Below are 26912 nucleotides of genomic sequence, written 5' to 3'. Positions count from 1 at the left end.
TGGATTTTCCAACTCCAGAATGATTTCCCACTGACTGGTAGCAATCAGGTGTTGCAAGTTTCAACAGGGTGATTGACGCTTGCCTCTCCACTGTCAGTGCAACTCTCCTTCTGGTGGCCCTGGGCTGGAGGGCTGAGGCAACCTTCCCTGCACAAAAATCACCATGTTCCCTGCTGATTTTGTGGTTCTTGCAGCTCCATAAATACAGGAGGATTGTGTGTCCTGTGCTTGCAACGGTCATGACGTTAGCGTAGCTAGCGGGGTTCAGTGGAAGCAGCCGCTTTCCCTCAGGGCGGCAGGCGCGGAAGTGGCGCTGCCACCAGTTCTTGCTGGCCCAGGAGAGCCCCACCAGTGCGGCCGCAAAGCAGAGGCAGCGGCAGAGCCCGTGCATGCTGGAGGAGCGGACGCCGCGGCTCTGTGCTGCTCATGGCAGTCACACTGTGCAGACCCATGGCCGGTCACGCCCAGCAGGAGCCTCGGCATTGTCTGTGGCTCACCGGAATAAAACTTCCCCCAAGGAGGGGAGAGTGCTTCCCCCCTGCCGCCGTGGCCTGTCAGTGCGACCCGCCCACAGCCAGGCTCTGCCAGCAGCCTTGGGCAGGGCAGCGCCCCCCTGGCTGAGCGGGCGAGCCAGGCTGCAGCTCGCTCAGACCACACCTGGCGGGTCTCGCTGCCTTCTGCCACCACGCCCCAAGGGATAGGGCCAGCGCTGAGCCTGGTCTGGTACTGCATGCGGCGAGCCGGTCCCGGGGGCAGCTCCAGCCCCCTCTGCACAGAGAGCCCCAGGGACCCCAGCCCACTCCCATCCCTGGTAACAACTCCCCAAACTCCATACCCCATGTACCCCGTGCCCCTGCCTTTCTCTCCCCTTCACCTCCCCTCATACTTCCGTCCTCTGCCAGCCTCCCTGTACAGCCATGGGGGGGCAGCGTGGCCGCAGTGTGGCCGGAGGAGCCAGCCAAGAAGGTGAGGGGGCACGGCGTGGCCGGAGGAGCCGGGAGCATGGCCAGAGGAGCCAAGGGGGGCACCTTTTTTATGTTTGCTTGATCCCCCTGCTGTTAAAACCTGGCTACGTCACTGGGTCATGATAGTAGTGTAGAGCTGTGCAGGGTCCTTGCGTCTGTCAGAGATGGCAGACAGCGAGGAAGATCGTGTGGATACATGGGATTTTTAAAAAACGTGAAAATTATGGGATATAGATGACACTATGGGATGAGGAAAGTTGCATGATGGGAAATTGACCCCTTGCTCCTAATCACCCATGTGTGACTTGTCAGTGCATGGTGGGGCAGAAACAAAACTTCCCAAAACACAGTGTGCTGGATGGTGGCGAGTTGCACACTAGGAGACCTACCCATAATGCACTGTACTGTGCATTGACACATTCACTCCTGGTGAATACACACAGCACTGACACAGGGAGCCAAGTATGCACGTGTACAAGAGATATGCTAACTCTGGCAACTTTATGCTGACATAACTTGTGGCAGCAAAAGTTAGTAGTGCAGACATGCCCTAAGATGCTGCTTGTGATGACAGGCTGCCATTAGCAGGCAGCAAGGTCTCCTGAGAGGATTCATCACAGAAGTGGGCAAACAAATCCTTTCAACTCTCTGCTTTGGCCCTAATTTAAGCAATCCTTCACCACTTTGCTAGGAAACAGTCTCTCAAAATTTTGAGGCCAACGTTAAGGGCTTATCTAAACAGCAAAATTATACTGGTATAAACTAAGGTGTGGATCTAAACCGATCTAGCTAAGCCATTTATCATACCTCCTGTGTAGACACCTAATTCTGTATGAGTGGTTTCTTTCAGTGTAGTTGATACTGCTTAGAAAGGGAGTTAAGTTAAATTGGAAAAAACCACTTGTCAATTAGAATAAGAATGTCCACCCTGGATTTATACCCATATATCAGTATAATTAAATAATGTTACAACTAATAAAACTTTCCGGTGAGGACAAGCCCTGAGATTTCTTACTAACTCTGTGGCCCATTGTGCTGACTTTAATAACATTATGGCCTACGTTTTTTTATAAACTTTCTTCACACAAACATATTGGCTACATTTTTTACTCCTAAATTACTCAGGTGTTTTTAAAAATTGTACTCGCTGTTCCTTAGCTTCACTTCAGGACTAGGCCTGTATTTGTTTGTGTGACAATAGTGCCTAGGATCCCTAGTCGTGGACCAAGACTGTGCTGTGCTAGGTGCTGTACAAACAGGTTACTAGTGGAGTTCCTCAGGGATCGATTTTGGGACCAATCTTATTTAATCTTTTATTACTGACCTTGGCACAAAAAGTGGGAATGTGCTAATAAAGTTTGCGGATGACACAAAGCTGGGAGGTATTGCTAATACAGAGAAGGACCGGGATATCATACAGGAAGATCTGGATGACCTTGTAAATTGGAGTAACAGTCATAGGATGAAAATTTAATAGTGAAAAGTGCAAGGTCATTCATTTAGGGATTAATAACAAGAATTTTGGTTATAAATTGGGGACACATCAGTTGGAAGTAACAGAGGAGGAGAAGGACCTTGGAGTAATGGTTGATCACAGGATGACTATGAGTTGCCAATGTGATATGGCCATTAAAAAAGCTAATGCAGTTTTGGGATGCATCAGGCGAGATATTTCCAGTAAAGATAAGGAGGTGTTAGTACTGTTATATAAGGCACTGGTGAGATATCATCTGGAATATTGTGTGCAGTTCTGGTCACTAGGAAGTTTAGACTTGAAATTACACGATTTCTAACCATTAGAAGAGTGAAGTTCTGGAACAGCCTTCCAAGGGGAGTAGTGGGGGCAAAAGACACATCTGGCTTCAAGACTAAGCTTGGTCCAGTTTATGGAGGGGATGGTATAATGCGATAGCCTAATTTTGGCAATTAATTCATCTTTGATTATTAGCAGGTAAATATGCCCAATGGTCTGTGATGGGATGTTAGATGGGGTGGGATCTGAGTTACTACAGAGAATTCTTTCCTGGATGCTGGCTCTTGAGTCTTGCCCACATGCTCAGGGTTTAGCTGATCGCCATATCTGGGGTCAGGAAGGAATTTTCCTCCAGGGCATATTGGCAGAGGCCCTGGAGGTTTTTTGCCTTCCTCTGCAGTGTGGGGCATGGGTCACTTGCTGGAGGATTCTCTGCACCTTGAGGTCTTTAAACCATTTGAGGACTTCAGTAACTCAGACAGAGGTTAGGGGTTTGTTACAGGAGTGGGTAGGTGAGATTCTGTGGCCTGCAGGAGGTCAGACTAGATTATCATAATGGTCCCTTCTGACCTTAATGTTTATGAGAACGAAGATATCGAATCCCAATGGTTAAACCTCAGCTGCATTACAGCCTTTCTTTGATGCAAGATATGTTTTTGGATGTTGACCTTGATTGGGTGTGGATGACAGAGTTTTATAATCCTGCAGATTAGAAACTAGTTCCTTCCCTTCTCTGAACTTTGCTAGTTTAATTAATGAAGTGTTAGGGCAAAGGTTGGAAACTCATGGCTCAGGTGCTGCAAGAACCTAACCTTATAGCAGAATTGCAGATCTCTACTCTGTGTAAATTACAACTAACTGGGAAATTTTCTTTGCACTCTCCAGAGGACCACAGCTGTGCATATAAATTCATGGCTGACACTTTTTGGTGCAGAGTGGAGCACAGTGCTTGTGACTCCTGATTAAAACTCAGAATTTCTGTTCCCTGGGACTTACAGGTATTGTTTTCACTCTGCATTGGAACAAAAGTGAATATTTTGGGAATTCCTGGAAAACTTTATTTTTACATTTCATGGCATGTCCACACTGTAGTCACTGCTACATTATGCACTGCTACTACTGACATGTCATTAACTAGAAAAAATTGTATAAAAATATAATTAATGAAGAAAAAAACATTTAAAAAAATCCAAAACAATATTTTCCAAAATGAAGCTTGTTTTATTTTCCAGAATATTTACCCTATCGGAAACTGCATCAGAGTCAATATGACTTCACACAACTTCAGTTTAATTGGAACAGCTGTACTCCTGACTTAGTGAGAGCAAAGAGCATTGCACTGTCCTGAACATGCAGGAAGCACCAACATGCCCCGATAGGTATTCAGAGATGTTTAGAGAGAGCGCGCAACTGCTGGCTGACACTGACCCAACCAGCTCAAAGGAACACAGAAAGAAGGGAGCTAGAAAGCAGAGGCACCAGCTAGCTCTTCTTTCTGCCCTCTGAAGAGTATGGCCTGGCAGTGGCTCACCTTGTTGGAGATCAGAGGCCGAGGGAGAGAACAGTGATTGTGGGGCCACTGTAGGAGTGAAAAATATGAGGAAGGAAGGTAGAGATGGAGGGAGAAACCCACAGGTGGAAGAAAGGAAAAAGCTGAGGATGAACCATAACAGTGGAAACGTACTGCTAGTATGCCTAATTCTAATTGTTTTCTGTAAAATATGCCATAACATTACAGTAAGCACACACACATCTGGCTTTAGATATTGGGGTATAATAGCATGTATATTTAAGTGTAGAGAGACCTGATTATACTGAGGAGCTTAGTGTTTCCACGTAGGAGAGGGCAATAACCAGCTTTGGTTTTATGCTTTTACAGTGCTGATAGAGGTTTTGCGTCTAAGAAATAGTAAGACTTTTCTTGCTTCTGACAAATTACACTGGGACAGAATACTAGATAAACAGGTTGGCTTTTCTGTCCTAAAACATTTATTACATCATCTGCAGTTTACTGCATTTTAAGAGTGTGCAAAGTATTCCAGTGGTATTCCCACCAAATCTTCCACCAACCAGCCACTTGTTTCCTTTACATAGCTAATATTCACGCTCCTGGCCAAGTCTAAAGACTGTCATGCTTGGTCCAGTAATACTTTAAATCACAAGTGGCAGTGATATGGCAGGGGGATGGGATTTTGGACGTGGGGACACTGCTTATTGTGATGACTTTGTGTATCAAACTGGCTTGGATATAGCTTGCGAACTATCAAATTCCTGACCCCAAATTTATTAGAACGTAAAAATGGTCTGACCCAGAATGGCCAATGGTCCATCTAGCCCAGTATCATGTCTTCCGACAGTGGCCAATGCCAGCTGCTTCAGTGGGAATGAACAGAACAGGGCAATTGAGTCATCCACTACCAGCTTCTGACAGTCAGAGGTTTAGGGACACCCAGAGCATGAGATTGCATCCCTGACTATCTTGGCTAATAGCCATTGATGGACCTATCCTCCATGAACATTTTTTCAAACGCCATTATAGTTTTGGCTTTCACAACATCCCCTGGCAACAAGTTGACTGTGTTTTGTGTGAAGCAGTACTTCATGTTTTGTTTTTAAACTTGCTGCCTGTTAATTTCACTGGGTGACCCAGGTTTGTGTGTCACAAAGAGATAAATAACACTTCCTTATTCACTTTCTCCACACCATTCATGATTTTATAGACTTCTATCATATCCCCCCTCCCTTAATTTTCTCTTTTCTAAGATGAACAGTTCCCAGTCTTTTTAATCTCTTCTTATATGGAAGCTGTTCCATACCCCTAATCATTGTTGTTGCCCTTCTCTGTACTTTTTCCAGTTTGAACATATTTTTTTTTTTTTTTGAGATGGGGTGATCAGAACTGTACGCAGCATTCAAGGTGTGGGCGTACCATGGGTTTATAGTGACATTATGAGAACTTGTCTTATCATCAATCACTTTCTTAATGGTTCCTAACATTCTGTTAACTTTTTTGACTGCTTCTGAACATTGAACAGATATGTTCAGAGAACTATCCACAATGACTTCAAGATCTCTTTGTTTGAATGGTAACAGCTAGTTTAGATCCCATCATTTTATATGTGTGGTTGGGAATATGTTTTCCAATGTGCATTACTTTGCGTTTATCAACACGGAATTTCATCTGCCATTCTGTTGCCTAGTCACCAGTTTTATGAGACCCCTTTGTAACTCTTTGCAGTCAGCTTTGGACTTACCTATCTTGAGTAATTTTTGTATCATCTGCAAACTTTGCCACTTCCCTGTTACCCATTTTTCCAGACCATTTATTAATATGTTGAACAGATCCTTGGGGAACCCCGCTATTTACTTCTCTCCACTGTGAAACTTGGCCATTTATTCCAACCTTTTGTTTCCTATCTTTTAACCAGTTACTGATCCATAAGAGGCTTTTCCCTCTTAAGCAAAGTAAGCATTCATGGGATAAGAGCCTGTGGTGAGGGAGCTTGTCAAAGGCTTTTGGAAAGTCCCAATATATTATATCTAAGGCTGCAATGTAGTCACAGAATCTGTGCGTTCCAAAGACCTCCGTGACTTCAGCCAGTGTTGGCTGGGAGCTGTGGGGTGCCTGCTGCCTGCAGAGGCAGCGACCTGTGGGGTAGCCATGGGTGGCAGGTGGAGAGCCCCACAGCTCCCTCGCTGTTCCTGGCCACCAGGAGTGGCAGGGGGAATCTCTGCTGCTCAGGGCCACCCTGGGCAGCAGGGGGGACCCGATGGTTGGGGCAGTCCCCACTGCTCCCAGGCAACGCGGGTGGCCATGGGGTATCCACCATGCTCCCAGCTGCTGTGGGTGGCAAGAGGGACCCCCAATGTTTCCAGCCACTGCGGGTGGCATGGGGGATCCCTGTCACTGCAGGCAGCAAGAGAGACCCCCAGAGCTTCCAGCTGCTGCAGGCGGCAGGGAGGACCCCAGCAGCTCCCAGTCACAGCAGAAGGCACCCTGGAGCTAGCTCCCATCCTCCTTATCCCCCCCTCCCCCATTTTGTCATGGTTATTTTTATTAAAAGTCAAGGACAAGTCACAAGCTTCCGTGAATTTTTCATTATTGCTCATGACCTGTCAATGACTTTTACTAAAAATATCCATAAAAAAAACTTAGTCTTAACTACATCCACTGGATCACCCTTGTTCACACGTTATGTGACCAATGATGCTGGATTGTTAAATGTTACCTGAGTAATTCTCTTTTTTCGTTACCATGGTTCAGCTTCAGATTTTATTATTATATGGTAGATATTAGAATTTGATGGGTATAAGATATTCTTTCCAAGAAAAATGATTTATTATCCAGGTGTTTGACTCTGAAAACAGTAGTACCACTAAATCTTGTGTATGAAAGCTGCTCAGCCTATAGCTACTAGGTAGACTAAGCATTTTGAGTTTATCCAGTGCACGTTGATGAGGGAAATGGGTATAAATGTCACTTATATAGACCTATTTAGGCCTGTATGGTTTCTTCTTGTGAAACTTGTCCCTCTTGGTTTTCCTAATAATGAACACGCTCTGTAAGCAGTCTGTTTTGGAGATTCACAGCTCTTTTCTGAGTTTAGTAAAATTACAAACTTTATGATGGTAAGATTTAAGTTTATAGGCTTAGTGACTAGTCTCTAATTCTAAAATACATTGCCAACATGTATCTTTCGAGAAATTCAGTTGCTTGACTTTTATTGTTTAAAATGCCTGAATGGAATGGGCTATAAAAATAATGTCTGCAGGCTGGCCTGTGCGGGTAAACCTTGAAGAAACTTTTATATGTAATTCTTATTCGAGTCGACGACTCTTCTTGCCTCTTCCTATTTCCATCTTAAAAGTATCTCGCCACAGCCCCAGTCCTGTAATCTTATCCACATGAATGAATTCTTGTGCCCAGGCAGACCTTGATGACTTAGAAATGGGACTCTGGCTGTAAAGATCTTCCTGTAAAGATCAAGTGGCAGGACTGGATCCTCTATTTCTTCTCTGCTGTATAAGACAAATGAACAGGGCTTTATAAGCCACTGCCATGATTACTTGTGGTTTTCTTTTAAGACTACTTACAGGAAAATGTTGAACTTTGGCTGGCCCTAGTACCTAATCACTGGGATAAGCTGCAGGGACAGCTGGTTTCTATGCTGGGCACTCTTTATTCTCATTGGCAATTATATCCGTCATGACAGTAAGTTCATGCCAACTGAAATCAGGCAAATGTGTGAGATTCTGCTTTGCCTGTGCAGAGGAAATGGCCTGAGAAATGGTTTCACATCTTAGTAAACATATTGGCATACACTAAAGTTCTCCTGAGTCTTGGTATCGGTGCTTTCAAAGCAGACACCCACTAACCAGAGAGGCAATGCTGTAGTGAGAAGCACATCTCCCCTTCCTCCCTCTCCGACCCCAGCCCACTGTCGAGAGAGGTGCTGGGATTTCTACCAGAGTGCTCTCCATGAACCTGGCTTGAGGCTGTATTAGCTTTTGCCTAGTACAGCACTTCCTCTTTTAAAAGCTGAACAGCCTCCACCATGGGTTTGCATCTATCCAGCTGGTAGCCCTTGAACATTCTCTGCCCCACACTGGGTAATACTGGCCTAGGAGGGGTTTGATAGATTTATAGCCCTCTTCTAGATAGTCAGAAAGAAGAGCAAACCCTTCCCCACTTCCCTATCTCCACCATTGTCCTGCCTGTTGAGGACAGAAGTCTCTGCTACTCTTATGCCAGCCTGCTTGGTGCTGCTTCTCTATTTCCCTAAGTTTTTTATTTTACAGTGGCCTTTCTTCCCCAGGAATAGTCCCAGTGATTGCCTCTATGCATAGTTTTCTTGAGCAACCGCAAAGTGACACTGGTATTGTCAGAGTCCCTCCTGTCCAATGGGCTCTGAAGAAGAGCAGTGAAAACTAGGGTCTTGTTAGCTTTCCTGAGCAGCAGCATAGCCACTGCAGTTTACTTGTGCTCTTTTCCTGATTCTGTAAATAAATACATCAGTTTGTGCTTGGTAGGCTACCTCTGTAATGGATCAGGGCTGGGAAATCAATATTAAAAAAGAAAAGAAAACAAAACTCTGCAGACACTAGACAACCTACAATTCACTTCTCACAATTGGCAATTGAACTTTTCAAGGCCCGCTTGATAAGTCCAAAAAAAATTGTATTAACTGTAATAGATGGATCTTACTAATGAAAACAACTATAAATCTCCATGCTGGTATGTGCAAAATGTTTCTCTTATAACCTGCTATGGTGAATTAAGCTTCCAATTGTAACACTGTTGTTCAATATTAAGCATGATGTAATTTCTTAAACTGAAATAATACAAAACATTATTTTGACAGATCTCTGTAGATGTGAGGAGGCACAAAAGGGACAGTTTATTCTTTCAAAGTCGCTGGAACTGCTTGCAGTAAGAAATAAAAGCTGTGCGTCAATCAAGAAAACTGTTTCAATTGTTCAGAACATGCTGCTAACCTAACCCCTGCAGCTACATTTTTAGACGTACCATGGGATGCATCAAGTCCAAGAACGCTTTTCCAATCTCAAACGCTATCCTGGATGAGAGGAGCAGAGAAGGTGGTGAAGGATGCATGGGGGAGAAATCTCCACTGATTACAGTGAAGCTGGATGAGAGAGGCTCATCAAGTACCATAGTGCTGGATTATGCGCACCGGCTCTCTCATGAAATTCTTGATCAGGCTGTGAAACAATGGGCAGTGACTGAAAGCAAATATAGTGACATTCCTTTCATCGAAAGTGATGTGCCCTGAATTCCGAGGATTATCTTCTCAGTAAGCCTCCATCTGTCTGTTAAACCATTCACGTTTGGTGCTATTACAAATAAATAAATTCAAGCAGAAGCAGCTGTGATTTAAGCATAATTCCAACTACAGTTCTATGTCTGGAAGGTCAGGGGAGCATAAAATGTCCGTTTATTCACGAGCAACTGGACCATAGCAGAATCCATTAATCCATCAGCTGTGATCCACTGTAGGTTGAGTGTGTTCTGTCTGCTTTGTATGTGCTGAGTCTGGTCATAATGAATGTCAGGAAAATGGATGTGCAAAACTGCTGCAACTGTAACCACCACCCAATGGTCGCAGTAACATCAACACCAAAGTTCCTTAAGGATAAGGTACAAATTGTCTTTTTTTTTAAATGTGCTGTATCAAAACTGTTGACAATAGGTTACTTTACAAACATGTAAGCCTTGCATCTGCCTATGATCTTACGTGAGAAATTGCACGTATGATAAAATGCTCTAATGTCTGTTAAATGGGAATCGGGATTATAGACCTATAGCATAATAATTGGAATGGGTTCAGTCAGAAATTTACCTTTGATCTTTTAGGATGACCTGACTAAATGTGTGAACTGTTAATTGATCATTAAGCCAAGGCAATGTGCTTTGTAAGTGAAAAGTAGCAAACCAACCATATGGATTATGCTGCCATTAAATCTGCCCTTCTTAAACACATCAAAAGGAAATGCACTAAAGGCACTGATAACCTAATTATCCTGATGAACCATTTAACTGATGCCTTGGCCTCTGCAAACTAGGTGAAGGGTATTGACTAATCCCTAAAAGCATAAATTAAGGTTGTTAACGACATTCATTGCTGTAGCAATCAGTTATGATTACTATACTCAGACCAAAGATATTTAGTTTAGGCAGGAAGGTGAGGGAAAATAAATATGCCCTCGAAGCTTCATTTTATTAATCAGTATAACTGTGAATGGCTGAGAACAGCTCATCTAAATATGATGCAGCCTTATACTGAAATACCACTGACAAGAGGCCATTTGGGGCAGCAGGCCTTTCTCGTGCTACTGTGAGGGGCTCTCTCTTTTATCTGTTAGTTGATTTGTCAGACTGACTAGATGATGATGATGAGATGAGGAAGGGCTAAAGCATTAAGGGAACTTTTTTTTTTCTTTTTTAAACTAGTCTAGACCATGTGCCCTTGTTCAACAGGATTTGTAGTCTGGCCCATCCAAGACATAGTTGGGAACTTGTAGGTTAAGCAGGAGGTGCAATGATGGATTTTGAGGACAGGCATTTGCAATAAAGCCAATGAGAATAGTTTTGCACTCAAATATTCAGACAATATTCAGCTGCCTGCCTTTTAGGAGCTTGGGTTCTTTGCATTTGTTTCCTCCTCCATCAAAATCCATTGTCAGTAATAAAATGCCTAGATAAGGCAGTCAATAAAGTAGGTGCATATTTCCGTTCATTCAACAGCAAATAATGGGTTTGCAATTTAAAAAAAACAAACAAACAGCTTTTCCAGGCAAGTTAAAGGCAACTGTGAAAATGTATTAACTGATAGAAATAATGATAGTTAGAGTAATGTTTTTGGGAATTAGAATGATCATCTCCTGCTGCTACTAAGATTGAGCCACAATCTGTTCATGTAGGAGAGAGAGAGAAAATATGGATGTTTATGAAGCTGAAGCAAATTGAAAAAGGAGACGTAAGATATTTTGGGTTAATGTATACAGGTAAATGACAGTTTACGAGGAGTAAATTTCATAAATGAAGAGTAGTTTCCAATAATGCACCCCAGGACTGACTTGACATACATGTCTCATATTCACACTGAAGTTAATTCCATAGATCTCACTCTGCTGCTATTTAGAATATTTTCCCAAGCCCTTGAAGAAAAGGAAAAACAATTTGGTTCCAGTCTCTTGAATACTATCTTCTTCATATCTGTATTTTCAAATGGGCCATTGTGTTAATAGACAAAGCCTGCGCTATACCAATCACTAAAACAATGTCCCTGAAGTTACACTGAGTATAGTACATTCAGTCATGCTCTATAGGTGCCCTCATTAAAAAAGGTGATTCCAAACATGAAGTGAATTTAAAAAAGAAATGGAATAATCAGCCAGAAAAAAATGAATCCGGTCTTAATTTACTGTTTGGTTAATCAGCCTAAAAAGGGAATCTCTTCCTATGTAAGAGAGAAAAGGTAGGAAAACAAATCTCTCCCTCACCTAGCATCAGATCATGTGTGGTATGGTACAGCATGAAAATATAATTTGTCCCACTGCTGACAGTGATTTTTTTAAAATCACTATCAACTGAATTGCATAGACATTGCTTCTGTGCATCTGCTACTCAAATGACATTTCCCCATGATTTATTTTTAAAATACACTTAGCAGTAATCTGAAATTAACAGCACTACAGTTTGAGTAGGAGGCTGGGTTTCATATTACACTTCAAATCCAATTCAGGAGGACTAGATGAAGCTTGTGTTGTAGTAAAAGCTTATTCCTAACACCCATTATTTGCATATTAAGCATTGGTTATGAAATGCCAAGAAATGAGCTACATTAGATATTAAACTGAATTCCAATTGCAGCACCGTTCCCTTTTTGCAGAGATGTTGGCAATAGAGTGTCAGTTTAACAAAGCTTGGGAAAAGGCTGCCTATACCGATCTGTAGTTACATACGTTTTCATTTCCTGCTCAAGTAGCTGCACTATTTGTTACTAAAATGCTCTAGTTAATGATGCCCTCATTTACAAATTAGTATATGTTAGTTATTTCTCTTTTTCCAGTGGCCCCCTGCTGCTCTCTGTGTGCAAACAATGGGGAAGGAGATTACTTTCATGCTTCTTTCTAGGAGCCTGACTGCTCGCTATAAGGCACAGAGAGAGAGTTCCAGGCACTTGAATGCTCAGCTGTTTTACTGGGCTTCTTAGTCAATAAGCTGATCTATAAAAGCACATCAATTATGTCTACACCCATAATTGGAAAGGCCAAATGGCTTAAGGAGTGAGGTGATGGAAGGAGTAGCTCTCATGGGCTATTCTGACTCCACCCAGTTGGGTCCACCTGATTCTTGGTGACTATGAACAGACTTCAGTGAGAAAGGGTTTTTTTTTTTGTTTTTAAAGGCTGGGAGATGAGGCATTAGTAGGCACAACAGATAAATTCATGTCCATTAATGGATATTAGCCAGGATGGGAAGGAAGGGTGGCCCCAGCCTCTGTTTATCAGAGGGTAAAGATGGATGGCAGGAGAGAGATCACTAGAGCAAGTTGACAATGCACTCCCACTGTTGAAGTCACCGCTAAAAGGGAGCAGGGAAGGAGGCAGGAAGGCTGGGCAAGAGGAACAGACTGCCTCTTTCCTTTTCGGTATTGGCTCGTCTGGCACTTCCCAGCGCTGGGATGGTAGATACACAGCTTGAAAGCAGCTTCTCTGCCAGGAGCGTGGTTTGGTTTTGTTTATTGCTGAATTGCACCTTTCCCTGCACAAGACACCTGGGCATTAGACTTGTAGCTGAATCACATCACCCCCAGCCATCCATCAGAAAGCATGTTAAATGCACAAGAATCAAAGGAGAAAATTACCCAGCTGATGGTAAACAGTGTATGAGACAGAGCTAACGCCATACTTACTTAAGTTTACTGATGCTATGAACTACGCTCTACCTACAAATACCACCTACAATAGGCCCTCTACTAAAATTGTATCCTACTGCTAATCCTTTCCATATCTGAATCTCCTACCTGTGACTTCCAAACTTGTTCTCCTCCCCTACTTCCTGACAATTCACAGCGCTTTCAAACAACCCAGAGTGCTACTTTAGCTGTGTTTGACAGGAACAACACTTTCTAAGACATCAGCACTTCAGGCAAGCACAGAGCAGATGAAAAAGAGGCCCAGGAGCACTAGGGGCAGCTGTGTACATAGCTGCATAGCAGGAAAACAATTTGACTTTTTAGCCATTTAAGTTTTGTAAGATACTGACTTTTGCAAATGATGCCTGTATCCTTAAGACCATAGGACAGTATTCTAAAGTCACCTCCCAGAATTTTGCAGTATTTTTTGTAAGGATATTGCTACTGTCCTTTACAATAAAGATAAAGGCCTTTACTTAAGTATGTTAAATGAAATTACACAATACCCACTCTATTAGTTTGGTTTTAATGGTAGTATAATTTTGATGATCGAGATGCAACAGAGGCTCTACAACAAAAGTTGCAACTAGTTTTTGCCTTTGAGATTGTATATTGAAGGACTCGCGTGACAGGCACATGTTTTGGAAAAACATTTTAAGGATTCTTTTTCATTAGTTATACGTTCTACAATGTCCCTGTGACTGCCCACAAAACAGTGACAATTGTATCTGCTAATGCATGTTATCTGCCTTGCTATGATGCCCTACTTTTGGTTCAATAACTTCAGCACAACTTTGTAAAACTGACATTTCAGCAGCATGACAGAGCTGGAGCCAAACTCTAGTATGACCATATATTTTTACAATATTTTTGTGAAAACATTTTCTTAACTGAATAAAATTAAGTTGTAATTAATTGCTTGTAAGGTTTTTATTTGATTAAAATACACATTGCAACCCGTTCGGAGTATATTAATTTTTACATATAAAATCTTGCAATGCCAGCAGTGTGCTCTATACTTTGCAAGCAGAGAAGGCATGATTCCTGCCTCAAGGAGCTCAAAATCTTGGCCTCGTTTATTAAACACATAAGATGACTATTTCATTATTCTTGTGCAAAATGTAACAAACAATGTTGCTGAATAAATGAGAACTTACCTCGTTACTTCCAAGTGTATAATCATTTAAAGTTTTGGTTCTTTTTTTGAAAATTTTACCATTAATAACAAAATGTATCTCATTACTCTAACTGGCAGCTGGACTGAAATTTTACCACTAGACTTTAAAGACGAGGCCACTGAGTAGAGGAGCTATTAGTGAATAGTCAAGACACCAGTGCTTTTCTGTCTCTGTCCCTTAATTATTTGCACCAAGAGATTACAGGTCAACTAGCTGCCTAAATTACGTAGCGTGTAGGGCTAATTGCTGCATGCCTTTGAGCACCTTGTAAACAATTCTGTGGTCTCTTTCTGCTTTGTCATTCTATTTTATTTTGGCAGTGCCAATTATTGAACACATTTGTTTGAATAAAAGCTCTTCCCCTTTCAGCTCATTTTCCTCCTCTTGACTAAAGTCTTCAAAGAAGTCAAAAACTTACATTTGTGATGACCTTTTCTATTGCCATAGAAATAACTGGAAAAAGAGTTGCTGAAGTTTAACCTGTCAAAGTAACTATAAAAAGCACAGTCTCCATTTTGAACAAAGAGAACATAGATCAGTGGCCATGTATGACATACAGAATTGTGGAAATGCTAATTGTACATAATAAAGATATAATTACATCCATTGGCTCTGGTTACATTGTGGAACTTCAGGGCATTCTTAACATCAGCAGAAGCCTGAGATGGAACAGCAGCTTTAATGCACATTTGAGGAGGGCGTTTTATTGTATGATTTAAAAAAAGTTTCCTGGTCCTTTTTCCCCCTTCCTTCTCCTGTGCTCCCATTTTCTATTATCAAGTTGAAATAGTTGAGCTAGCTGCAGCTTTTAGCAGCACTGACAGGGGCTTTCTAATCAAGCTCTTAAATCTGGGAAACTTAATAAACTCCAGTTTCACTTTTTATTAAGAAAGTGAAAATTACACACTAGCTCTGGAGCATGAATGTTGCAGCCAGACAGCAGTTTTCAGTCATTTTATATAACGTTTTGGTTAGAGTCTTTCCAATTTTTACCTTCAGCTTTTTTCCAGCTACTCTTGTTGACAACAAGTGCACTAGCCACTGGGCCTGGCAGCAGACTTGGTTTTCCTACCACTTCGTTTACATTGTATCATTTCCTTTGCATCCAGCCCCAGGAACTGGGCTAAGCAGGGAGAACCCAGTAGAACCTGTATGTGGAACAGGAGCAGAGCCACTCTGCAGCTGATACTTCAGTCTAAGGACTGGAGTAGCCTTCTAAGCCTACCTATACACTTCTCACATCCACTAGTTGAGGGAATGGACTAGGTCAATAGTTTTCAACCCGTGGTCCATGACCCCTAGGGGCCTGTAGACTATGCCTAAGGGGTCCACACCTCCATTTGAAACTTTAGGTGTCAGCAAACAAAAGGTTGAAAACCACTGGACTTGTGGATCCTTGTAGCAATGTATTCTCTAGTCCCTCTGCTCATATAATCTAAGCATACACCATTTAGGGGTGTGCACCCCTTCCATAGCCTCCACAAATCCTGCCCTTGTCCCCATGCAGTAGATCTTCCTTGTTAGGCTGCATGTGGCCCTTATACACCTGTGACGTAGAGACAGAATTATCACTTATTGGTCAGTACAGCTAAATTGCAATCATGCATTGTCAAGTTCATCCATGCACGACTGAAGTAAACAGAGCTGCAACTGCTGACACAGTGACTTTGGCCCTCAATGTTCACCACACTTTGAGGTAATTATTCCACCACTGAATTCAACTGTCATCACAAAACCAGGGAAAGTTCACTAGTGATTTATTAAGTCAAGGTAAATGTCTTGTTATGCAGGGTATCTTTATAGAGATTACGGTAAAAATAACCTGAAGTGTGGTAAATGGCAATTGTATTAAAAATACCATTAAAACTGGTCAGCCCTGTAAAATATTCATATAGTAGGTTGGCTGACAATTTCATCTGTAAAACTGGATTTCCATTCCAGACAATGAAGCTGTATCAAGTACTAGGTCATAATACTGACCTGCTACTAACTCAGTAGCATAGCAACTTCTGTTTACTTTGGTATTACTGAAAATACTACCCGCTACCAGGCACACTCACATACATGGCATTTTCATCTGTAGCTCTGAGTGCTTTATGAAGTTAAACATTTTTATCTACATTTTATAAAGGAGAAAGTGAGGCACAGAACCAATTTAGTGGATCAGTGGTAGACCCCAGACTACCCAGATCTCCTGCCTCCCAGTCCCATACACTATTCACTGACCCAGGCTGCCTCCTCAGATTCGCCCCACTAGACTAACAGATGTCGCCAAAAATCAAATGTTCTTTATTACATAATAGCAATTAGTAAAAAGCTTTTACTTGAAGTAATTTATTCCCTTGATTCAGTTTTCTCCTTATGGTACTACAGAAACAGTAAAAACTACAGACTCTGCATCTCAAGAAGATTAGACCCAAGAGTGTTACCATACCTCCATCATCAAAGTCTCTGCATCGTTATTAATTTTTGTATCCTAAAATTATACAGATGAATACACCCTTGATAGGCTTGTACACCCTCATTATAATTTGAGATCGCTGTTTCCCAATGACTTAAAGCAGTTGTCCACAAATTCATCTGTTACTTCTTCTAAGGTAGCTGGCTTCCATTTTGGGACTTGGTCTTTGTCAATCAGCACTGTCAGGTAAAGCAGAAAGAGGTGAAGTTATTAGTGAATTTTCTCAATCAAAAGGGCTTCAGATCACATCAAGAGAGTAGATTATACAGTTGCTCTATATGCAGTACAGTGTATTTGGCTCAAGTAATAGCTTAACTTTTTAACCTTTTATGAATGTTCACCAAACAGAGTCACACCCTTGAGTTGTATGACACTGGGACTATCTTATTGCTCCAGAAATCCCCATATCAACCCAATCCAATACAGCATTCACAAACCATGATGATCAATATCATGCAAGTCTCCAACCATTCGTTTATTGTAGGCCTGCTGCACAATCCGACCATATATAGCCCACCTCCTGGAGGTTGGATGGAATTATAGGGCTCTATGTAGGATGCTTCTGTTAAAAAAGAATTATTAAATCCTCATGCAGAATCTCACTCTTGAAGACTAGAAGGTAGACTCTTAGATTCCTACGGGAATGTCATATAAACTAATATAATAATAATGGGGAAAACAATATGGCAGGATATCCTCATAGGAAAATCAATGGTAAAGTTATATATAGCTATTAATAGAGAGATATAGAAGACAATTTCTCTGAAGAATTACCATTGCAATATGTATATTCTGCACAATACTGGAATATATCCCCAACGCTGTATATAAAAATCAGTAATGGGCTATACGCAAAAATATAACACAAGAAAACATGATGCAGAGATCCATTCCCAACAGACCAGGAGAAGAAATTGATCTTAGTTAGGAAAAAAGAGAAGGCAAAATAATAAATTTAAATTCCATGTGGAGCTGGAGATGAGCTAATCAGAGGCTAATTACTGTTACTGATATGTTAGTAGAAGAGACTTTTAAATAACCAGAAAAAGACTGCCCCCAGCAGAAAGGATCAATAAACAATATCATATGGTGTGGAAAAAAATCTGAATGGAATTTCAAGAAGGTCTTTGATTCCTCTGTATACAATTTCAGTGAACTCTTAAAGGACTGATTACGTAGCTCAATGATTTGACTAAATATGTTATTGAAAAATAAAAGCCCTCTACATTTAAATTTAAAAAATGTATTCACATGAAAAGAAAAGATGTTTCTTCAGTTTTACTCTGATCATATTAACTTGGGCTTTCTTATTTTAAGCACCGGTCATGAACTCATTAGATAGTGGGCAGAAAGCCTTTTAACCTTGTTCCTCAAATGTCAATATTATGGCTACAGGAATTTTAATTTGCAAAGAAGGTAATCTACTGTACAGGCTTGAATGAAGCAGCTATGCTGCTGCTTCTAGGGGAGAAAAACAAATCAATCATTCTGCTGTTAAAATTCAAAGCGTGTGCTGGTTCAGTTTTCACCTCCTGAAACATGCTGGCTGCCCCTAGAACATTCAAGCCAGACTCTCAACAACCTGTTCTGTGTGTTGCACAGAAAACTTCCTGTCCTTTACACCACTGTGCAGTCAAACTATTCTTCTTATTTACACATATGGCCTGTGTTATATTGGAGCTCCAACTACATAATCATAATGGTCCTGCCTGACCTCAATCCAGGAAGTCTCAAGACATGTAGTTTAACAAGTAGTATACACCGTGAGCATTTAGTCATTTATTTATTGAAGGGGGAGGGCTAGTGCCACCCCCAGAGGCCCTAGATCTGCTGCTGTAGCAAATATATTCACTCTCTTGTCCTTTAGGAGGCAGGTTAACTTAGATCCGAAAAGAGTGCGGTAGGCTCAGTGGCCACACTTAACAGGGCTGGAATTTTAACAGGGTTACTTATGGACATCTTCAACCACAGCTGAAACCAAATGTGACTTGGCCAGCTAGGGATTTAGGGTTGCAGAACTCATTTCCCTACAGCCTTTGCTCTTGGAGATAATGGAGGCTATGTGCACAAGATAGTTGTTGTCTCCTGTTTACTGAATGAAACCTAGCAGGAAGCTCCTTTTCTTATGCTTAAAACTAGCACTTTCATTTTCAGGCTAGTTTCAAAACCCTGAGGACTGCCTGACATATCACAGCTGACCCTGTTCACCCTAAACATATTTTTTTCTTCCCTTGCTTGTTGCTGCAGCTGATTGCCAGTTAGCGGCATTGTTTCATAGACCAGATTTCTGAAAGATTTTTTACCCCAGGGCTTTGCCTTTCTAAATCTTTATCCAAGTAGCCACAGTTTGCTTTCTTCAATGGAAACCAAACATTCCATAATCACAGATTCTGGGTTGTTAAAATGTTCTCAAATAGTATCTATCAATTAAAATGACTCAAGAACAAAGTTTTATCTGGCTTGATATTGGGGTGGGGGGAAGAAGTGTTGTCAAACAGAGGAACAGATGAGAAAGTTGGGAGACTTCCACAGCTGATTAAAGGCAAGTTCATTACTTGTTATTAAGTTAACATTGTTTTAACATGAACTCCACTTTTAATACTAGTAAATATCTAACCTCCAAAGAACAAGTTCTCTAGACTCTTATGCATTTGATTACAGACAGCTGTTACAAGGTGATTAGCATCTGAAACTCGCATTGGCTTTAATGGGATTTGCACATCCGCTTCCCCTTAACTGGGAAGTGCTCAGCATTTCTCAGGGACAAGCCCTATGTGAGAAGAATGTCTGTTCTCCAGGATGGACAGCAGCAGCACTACAACCATTTGCAGTGGTGGCGATGTGAAACCAGTAACAGCCAGACCTAAACATTGCATTGAAAATTCCACACATACATTTCTGCCTAGCTACCTGTGCTATTGCAACTAATAACACATGCCACTCAATACCTTAGAATTTTTTTTTCATATAGGGCAAAGCTTTGTTATCTATGATACATACTCCTCTGTGGTAACTTGGCAAATGCTGTCTTTTAATGGCAACCACTTAAGTATATTGTTCTAATTTTTAAATCCACATATTATTCAAGTAGGGCTTGATCCTGTGAGGTGCTGAGCATCTTCATGGGTGTTGAGAGTGCTCAGCACCTTGAAAGATCAAGATGTTAATGATGTATGTGTGTGTGTGTATATATGAAAAAAATAAAACATTACAGTTCATCTTTAAGGGCCGGTTTCTGCCACCCTTTCTTAAATTAAATAAGCACCTTATCTGACAAGTGGTCTTAGTGATTTCAGGGAGATTATTCACAGAATAAGGTACTACTCAGTGTGAGTAGGGGGCAGCTTGGGGTAAAAAATGATTCAAGAGCAACTGATAAAATCATCAATTATATATTGCACAATGAAATTTGACTATTTTCTGTTACCCGTAGGCCTATTCTAATCATCATGTAATCGTGCTATAACATACACAAGAAAGAGACACTATGCAGCAAATGGAAGTTTCCCAGCCGTTGCCCCTTGATGCTTGTTTCTCAATCAGCAGTCTGTGTGGTTATCTTGAACAGTGTGACAAGTAATCTGTCTCTGTCCAGTTCTCAAATGATTTTAATGACCTTGTGCATTAAAAATGAGGATCATGTCTGCTGCTTGACTCTCTCTCTTGGCCTCTCAGCAAGGACTGCCATTTTCCAGACAGATATATCTCGGTGATTGTGCATATTTTCCTGAAGATTTAGAACATATTCTAGGAACAGCATCTTTTAAATTGTAAATGTTTCCTTCTCTTGTTAGCTAGCACAGTGAAGCCATACTTGTCCTTTGATAGATACGGTAAGATGCCTGAGGTTCCTTTATTAATAGTTAACTTTTAACACCGTTCATCCACAGAGCTTAAATTGCTTTACAAAGGTAGATAAGAATTATTAGAGAAAAGGAGATAATATTTAAATAAATTTTGAATTAAAATCTCATCTGGGTCCCTCAGTCTTAACTAGATCTGTTGTCTTACACTGTAATCTCCTTAGGAAACCATCTCCATCGATGTCTCATGCTGTGCTACGTGCATCGGTTCTAAAATAACCACCAAGTCCCATTTTACAGATGGGGAAACTGAGACACAAAGACTGAGAGGCTTGCACAAGGTCACATAGTGACTCAATGGTAGAACTGAGGAGAGAACCTTAGTCTGACTCCCAGATCGATCCAATAGACAAAAGCCCCGCTATTTGCTGCCGCTTCCTTTCCTGCCTATGTAATACTGAGAAATGGTTAAAAAAAAAATTCAAAAGTTTATGTACCCAAGAATGTTTTCTGTGGTAAGATTTATGTAATGATAACATAGGAGACATTTGCCAAAAATAGTTCCTGTGCTAATGAGCGTACTTCCACCCTGAAACAACCAATGCATCTGTTACTAATTTTACCTTTTCATTTTGTAAATGGTCTGATTGCCTAGCACTCTGGCTGACACCGGAACCGAACTGAATGCATGAGTGATGGTAGATCATGCTTCACATCCTCATTGCTCATTATTGCCCACCCTGGATATATCTTGTTCCTTTCAGATGGCCCGGTGCAAATGTTTTCATGGTGCTGTGCTAGCAGTTAATGGTGCAAGGGGAACACGTGTATAAAACACTAAAAATACTTTACATTAACAAGAAAGCCTTTTTCTATCATGTTACAGAATGACAACAGGTCAGCGGGCAATCTATGGCTGCATGGAGGGAATACAATCAGCAGGATAAATTAATGTACTGACCATATTCTCTAAGATGATGGTACTGGATATTACTGTCAAACAAACTGCTGCACTTTTACTTATATCTACAAATGAGCAATAAAGCAATGTGTTTTACCCACTATTAACTTGAAGTGATCTTTCTGGTGTGCATCCTTACCTGCTCGAACACCTTCATAGAAGTCATGGCCACTCTGAAAGACAAAGAACCATGTAAAACAATACATTCCATTTCACCCCCCTTTCACTGGGGGCTCCTTGCTTCTGCATCAAGTCCATGTTACCCAAGCCTCTACCCAACTCCACTTTCACTGCTCTCGTCTTGTTCTCTTACTCTTATTACACTCCTGTGGATGTTCTCCCCTAACTGCTCCCTTGTCTCTTCCCTCAATTCTGGCTTTTGCACCTTCTTTTATGCTACAACCTGTGTTTGGAACAACCTTCTGAGACCATCCACCACTCCTCCCATCCAAAATCTTCCTACACTGATCCAGCTTACTAACATAGCTCCAAACCTCCTAACATTTGAACTGCTGTCCTGTGCACTGTGGTTGACTGAATTATGGTCATATCATCCTTCCATGGGACATCTCATTGACATTGTATGGGAGTTCCACACAATGAGGCTTACAGGATTGGTCTTTAGACTGTAAACTCCTCAAGGCAGAGCCCTTGTCTTCATTTGTTTTGTAATGTACTGTGTATGCTTATCACACTTTTCAGTTAAATAATTATGTTCTATCAAATCCTGATTGCGTTTTATTAGAAATGGAGTGACAATACTCATTTGAGGGAAGGAGTAATGATATTTTCAGTATGAATGAGGCATGCCACACATTTCCAAGGTCTATCTTAAACAAAACTATCAATTCAAAAATAATATTTGTATATGTCATTTAATATTTTATATGACAAAAGGTGACTAAATTAACAGAGCAGGATTCCTGTCAGGAATCTTACAGGGTTTCATTCAGACAACTATGCTGCTGCACCAGAACTACTTCACCAAGCTAAGTACTGTACACTACTTATTTAATTCTCCATACTGTAGCTTCACCATACTTTTCTCAGTAAACCTCCTATAGCCTTGTTTTGCTGGCTACCTTTCCTTCCAGTTGCACAAGCAGGCATACAAATGGAAACTGTCATTTTGAACAAAGACACCACTAAGATACGGACAGTGATATATTTGTCAGAAATATTTGTTGGTATAATTAGTATGGAATGGCAAAAGTGGGCAACCAGCTCATGATGTCTGGAAGGGGCAAAAGTTTTCTACTTTTTTCTTACCATGCATGCCTGGCTCAGTCGGTATTCCATAATTAGTACATCTTGCAAGTTCATGGAAGCTCCTTCTCGAAGCTGTCTCAAAGTCATTTTTAAGGACGTAGGTGACATTTTATTAATTGTCTGTGGAAGACATTAAACTTCATTTTTTTCTATCTTAGATTTGTGGTTAAATGGTTTTCAAAAATGAAGACAAACGGTTATTTTATTACAGGTGTAATGATACAAAACAATACTTGGCAATACTCTAGCACTTCCATCCTCCCTAAGCTTATCTGCCCTCTCCACCTCTACATAACTCTTACAAACCCACCTCTGCCATGCTACTATACAAAATCATGTTAATTTGCCCAAAAAATCTGTTATTCCCCCTTCCCTAACCTTTTACCTATGGCACATTAAAATAGCACTGAAATACCATTGATTTCTAGCAGGGTTCCAAGTGGCCTCAAAATTGCCCCTGCTGTTCCTTAATCTTTTATTTTTCTCTTGTGCATTGTTTCTCAGTACTACAGCCCCTCTTTTCATGGAGAACAGAAGTCTATCCTGTGAAGACAGGGCTCAGGCACTAAACTGGCTACCCACTCCACACAGGGACCGATGTGCCCAGGCAGACCCTCACGGGAACCTGAGTTCTATGCAGGCACACAGTCCACCCCCAAGGAGTAGTTTGCAGGACTGGGGCTCAAATCTAGACTGATTTGATTTGTCAGTGGACTTCTTGATTCATACTAGGGTACATGAGAGCAGAATTTGGCCTTTTATATATCAGTTCAGTATGAACTATTAAACATTTAAGAATTACAGGCACAAGTTACAAAAAAATTTTAAATGCCGATCATTATTTGCATCATCTGCAGCAGAAAAGATCTTGTAGGTAAGCTATGGATACAGTGTTCACGTTTCGTTTAGTGCAATGTTCAGAACAGTATGGGAATATGTGAGTTGGCCCAACATTTCAATTTAAAAAAATGCATTTCTCCTTATACTTATTTGCAAAAGACCAGATAATTGGTATGCACTCCTTCCACTAAAAAAAAAATGATAGTGTCTTTTTAATTTAAATAAATAAACGAACAGTTGCCAGAAGCCTATCACTCATGAGTAATTTTCAATTAAAAACAGACCATGTGCCAGATGAACGAAAAAACATAGTTAAGGAATTAGAACTGAGCTTCAAAAATTTTCTTGGGGAAAGTAATGTAAACAGGAGTTCTATTTTTTAATTATGACAAGTAGGTGATTAATAAGAACATAAGAACGGCCATTCTGGGTCAGACCAAAGGTCCATCTAACCCAGTATCCTGTCTTCCAACAATGGCCAGTGCCAGGTGCCCCAGAGGGAATGAAAAGAACAGGTAATCATCAAGTGATCCATATTCTGTTGCCTGTTCCCAGCTTCTGGCAAAGAGAAGCTAGCGACACCATCCCTGCTCATCCTGGCTAATAGCCACTGATAGACCTATCCTCCATGAATTTCTCTAGCTCTTTTTTGAACTCTGTTATAGTCTTGGCCTTCACAACATATTCAGGCAAAGAGATCCACAGCTTGACTATATTTTTTAAAATCTTAAAACTTAAGGATTTTACGTAAGCATGAATAAATGAGCTACACCATTCATACCACAATAATATGCTCTGATTTACAAAAGATTGTTTATTACAACAATGGGAAGTGGCAGATGGTAAGATTTACCTATTCATATTATCAGAGAGGATATTAAGCTCTTAACCCACAGACTGAAATAGCAGATTTCCAGTCGTTCACACCAAGAAATTTTCTGCTCCTCACTGCTCTGATTTCTCATTCTCTTTCCCTCCAGATGACAGCTCCTAGAGCGTAATAACCTTGTTTGTCTGTTTACTTATGTCTACTAACTCAACTGATGTGGAAGGTAGATCCTAGTAACTAGTGATTAAAGTTTTTTCACAGTTCTGCATGTATCCATCCGCCGGTTTGAAAGTTGAGCTCGGGGAAATGGTTTGGAAAAAAATACATCCTGGCTTGATCTGATAACTTCCATAATTCCATTAATTATCACAGACCCGTAGCTGCTTTTTTGTACTTTAGCTCCTCTACCTCCCTCCCTCCCCGACCCCGACTGCAATTTGCTGCTCTTCAGATCTGTTCAGTGATTCCTAATAAAGCTGCCCTAATTTCCCTTTTTTCCCTTAAGTTTCCTTTTCTCTTCCTGGCCTCATTTCCACATAGGGCGCTTTACCCCTTTGCTCAGTGGCAAACTCTTGTGTGATCTGGAAATCATTGCTGGGACCAGACCAGATGTTATATTCAAAATTCTGGGCACCTACGAGCTTCCCTGGGTGAAATATGCACAGTGCATTGTGGGGCACCACTGATCAAGGGAAGCACTGAAGCAGAAAAGATTTGAAAACAGCAGTTTACTAAGCTAATGCACACAGAGGCTGCCAAAGAGGTTGGAGGTGGAGGGAGCATTGTGATAAATCGTGTAGCGAATAGAGGAAAGGGAAAGAAAAAGAAGCACAAAAGGTGGGTGTAATGCAGAAAAAATGAGTCACCAATGTATCTATAAGTGAACTGATCATATAAGAGGAAGATCAGATCTGAGGAACAAGATCGAAGAGGAACAGATTGCATTAGGAGGGAGAAATATGGGATGCTGATAAGATCTTATGAAGGGCGTTGCCACCGATTCCATTTTTCATGGGATCATCTTTATTTCAGTGTAGCGGTCCTCCATACTGCAAGTTGGATTTGCAACAGCATTAATCGTCAGAACTTTATCATCGTACGGTGAAGAAAGTCAGTGTAAGGGATGGAGTCCTCCCAGAAATAACAGCTGCAAGAGCAGAATTGCTCCCTTTCAGTCACAAAATATAGGTTGCTAAGAAAGTTTCTCATATGCACCATAGCATCGAGTTTCAGGTTTTCTGGGAAGAAGAGGGCTGTTTGTTTGTTTGAGACGGGCGACAGCTGTAACCCTTTCCCCTCAACCATAAGGGAGAAAGAAACAAAAGGGTTAGTTAGAGAGATGAAGAGTTAATCGTGTCCTGCAGGGGAAACTGGGACTGAAAAACCTTACTATATAAAGAGAAAGAGGCGACAAAGCTGGGATCTACAAAGGAACTTAGGCATTGCCACAGTGAGGGTCACGGTGCCTAGGAAGTCACAGGAATAACACTGAAATCCACAAGGCCAAATTAGGCGCTTAGGCTCCCTAGACAATGAATGGGGAGAGACAGGCACCCTAGAATGCAATCCACAAAGCCAGCACACTAGGTGAGGCTCTGCCTAAGCTAGCAAACGAGAAGAGTGTGTGCTCAGCCCTGCCCCGATCTCAGAGAGCTGCTGAAGTCCAGGCTGCAGGGAGATGCCTACGTCATCTTAGAGATCCACAAATGGGAACCTGCTGCCTGGAGTCAGGCACCTAAGTTGTGTTTGAGCAAGAGAGTTAGCCACCTGCCTCACTACACATAAAACAACCAGAGAAGGAGGTGGTGCAGCTGCTGCCACCACCTTATAATTTTTAGCCTCCTCTGGAAGAGGAGGAAATTGAACCTTGGTCTTTCATTTCCCACGCAAGTGCTTTAACCACTTGGCTAAAAGTTCCCTCCCCCACATCAATTCTGAATGGACCTGATCTGGTAGGCATGCTCAGAGGCCCCTAAAAGATTGGGCTCCACAGGCAACTCAGGTGGCTAAATGCCTGTCTGCTCCTGGTTTGTGAATCACTCTGGGGCTTAGGCAGGAGATAGGGGTTGAGAAATGTGAAGTTGCGGAACTATTAACTAAGGTTTGTAACCTGCCCTTTAAATCGGCTTCGATACCCAATGACTGGAAGTTAGCTAATGTAACGCCAATATTTAAAAAGGGCTCTAGAGATGATCCCGGCAATTACAGACCAGTAAGTCTAACGTCAGTACCGGGCAAATTAGTCGAAACAATAGTTAAGAATAAAATTGTCAGACACATAGAAAAACAAACTGTTGAGCAATAGTCAACATGGTTTCTGTAAAGGAAAATCGTGTCTTACTAATCTATTAGAGTTCTTTGAAGGGGTCAACAAACATGTGGACAACGGGGATCCAGTGGACATAGTGTACTTA

At 41.3% G+C, this 26912-nt stretch overlaps 2 protein-coding genes across 6 annotated transcripts in view; one reads left to right on the top strand and one right to left on the bottom strand.

Annotated features, from left to right (window-relative positions):
• Positions 1-26912, top strand: part of NAB1 (NGFI-A binding protein 1) — a 314417-nt gene that overhangs the window by 14959 nt on the left and 272546 nt on the right. The window lies entirely within an intron of this gene.
• Positions 13667-26912, bottom strand: part of HIBCH (3-hydroxyisobutyryl-CoA hydrolase) — a 91233-nt gene continuing 77987 nt past the window's right edge. For 3 of the 5 annotated variants that reach the window (XM_050916379.1, XM_050916381.1, XM_050916380.1), the window contains 3 exons: positions 22830-22949; positions 21700-21733; positions 13667-16975 (listed from right to left, as the gene is read on the bottom strand). In XM_050916379.1, the coding sequence (XP_050772336.1) occupies positions 16860-16975; positions 21700-21733; positions 22830-22949 (270 nt within the window). In that variant the 3' untranslated portion in view covers positions 13667-16859. The remainder of the gene's footprint in view (positions 16976-21699; positions 21734-22829; positions 22950-26912) is intronic. The other 2 variants (XR_007768338.1, XM_050916382.1) reach the window with 2 other exon arrangements.

The sequence above is a fragment of the Gopherus flavomarginatus genome, chromosome 10 (genome assembly GCF_025201925.1).
Source record: "Gopherus flavomarginatus isolate rGopFla2 chromosome 10, rGopFla2.mat.asm, whole genome shotgun sequence".
NCBI lineage: Eukaryota > Metazoa > Chordata > Testudines > Testudinidae > Gopherus > Gopherus flavomarginatus.
This window is presented reverse-complemented; position numbering and strand designations above follow the sequence as displayed.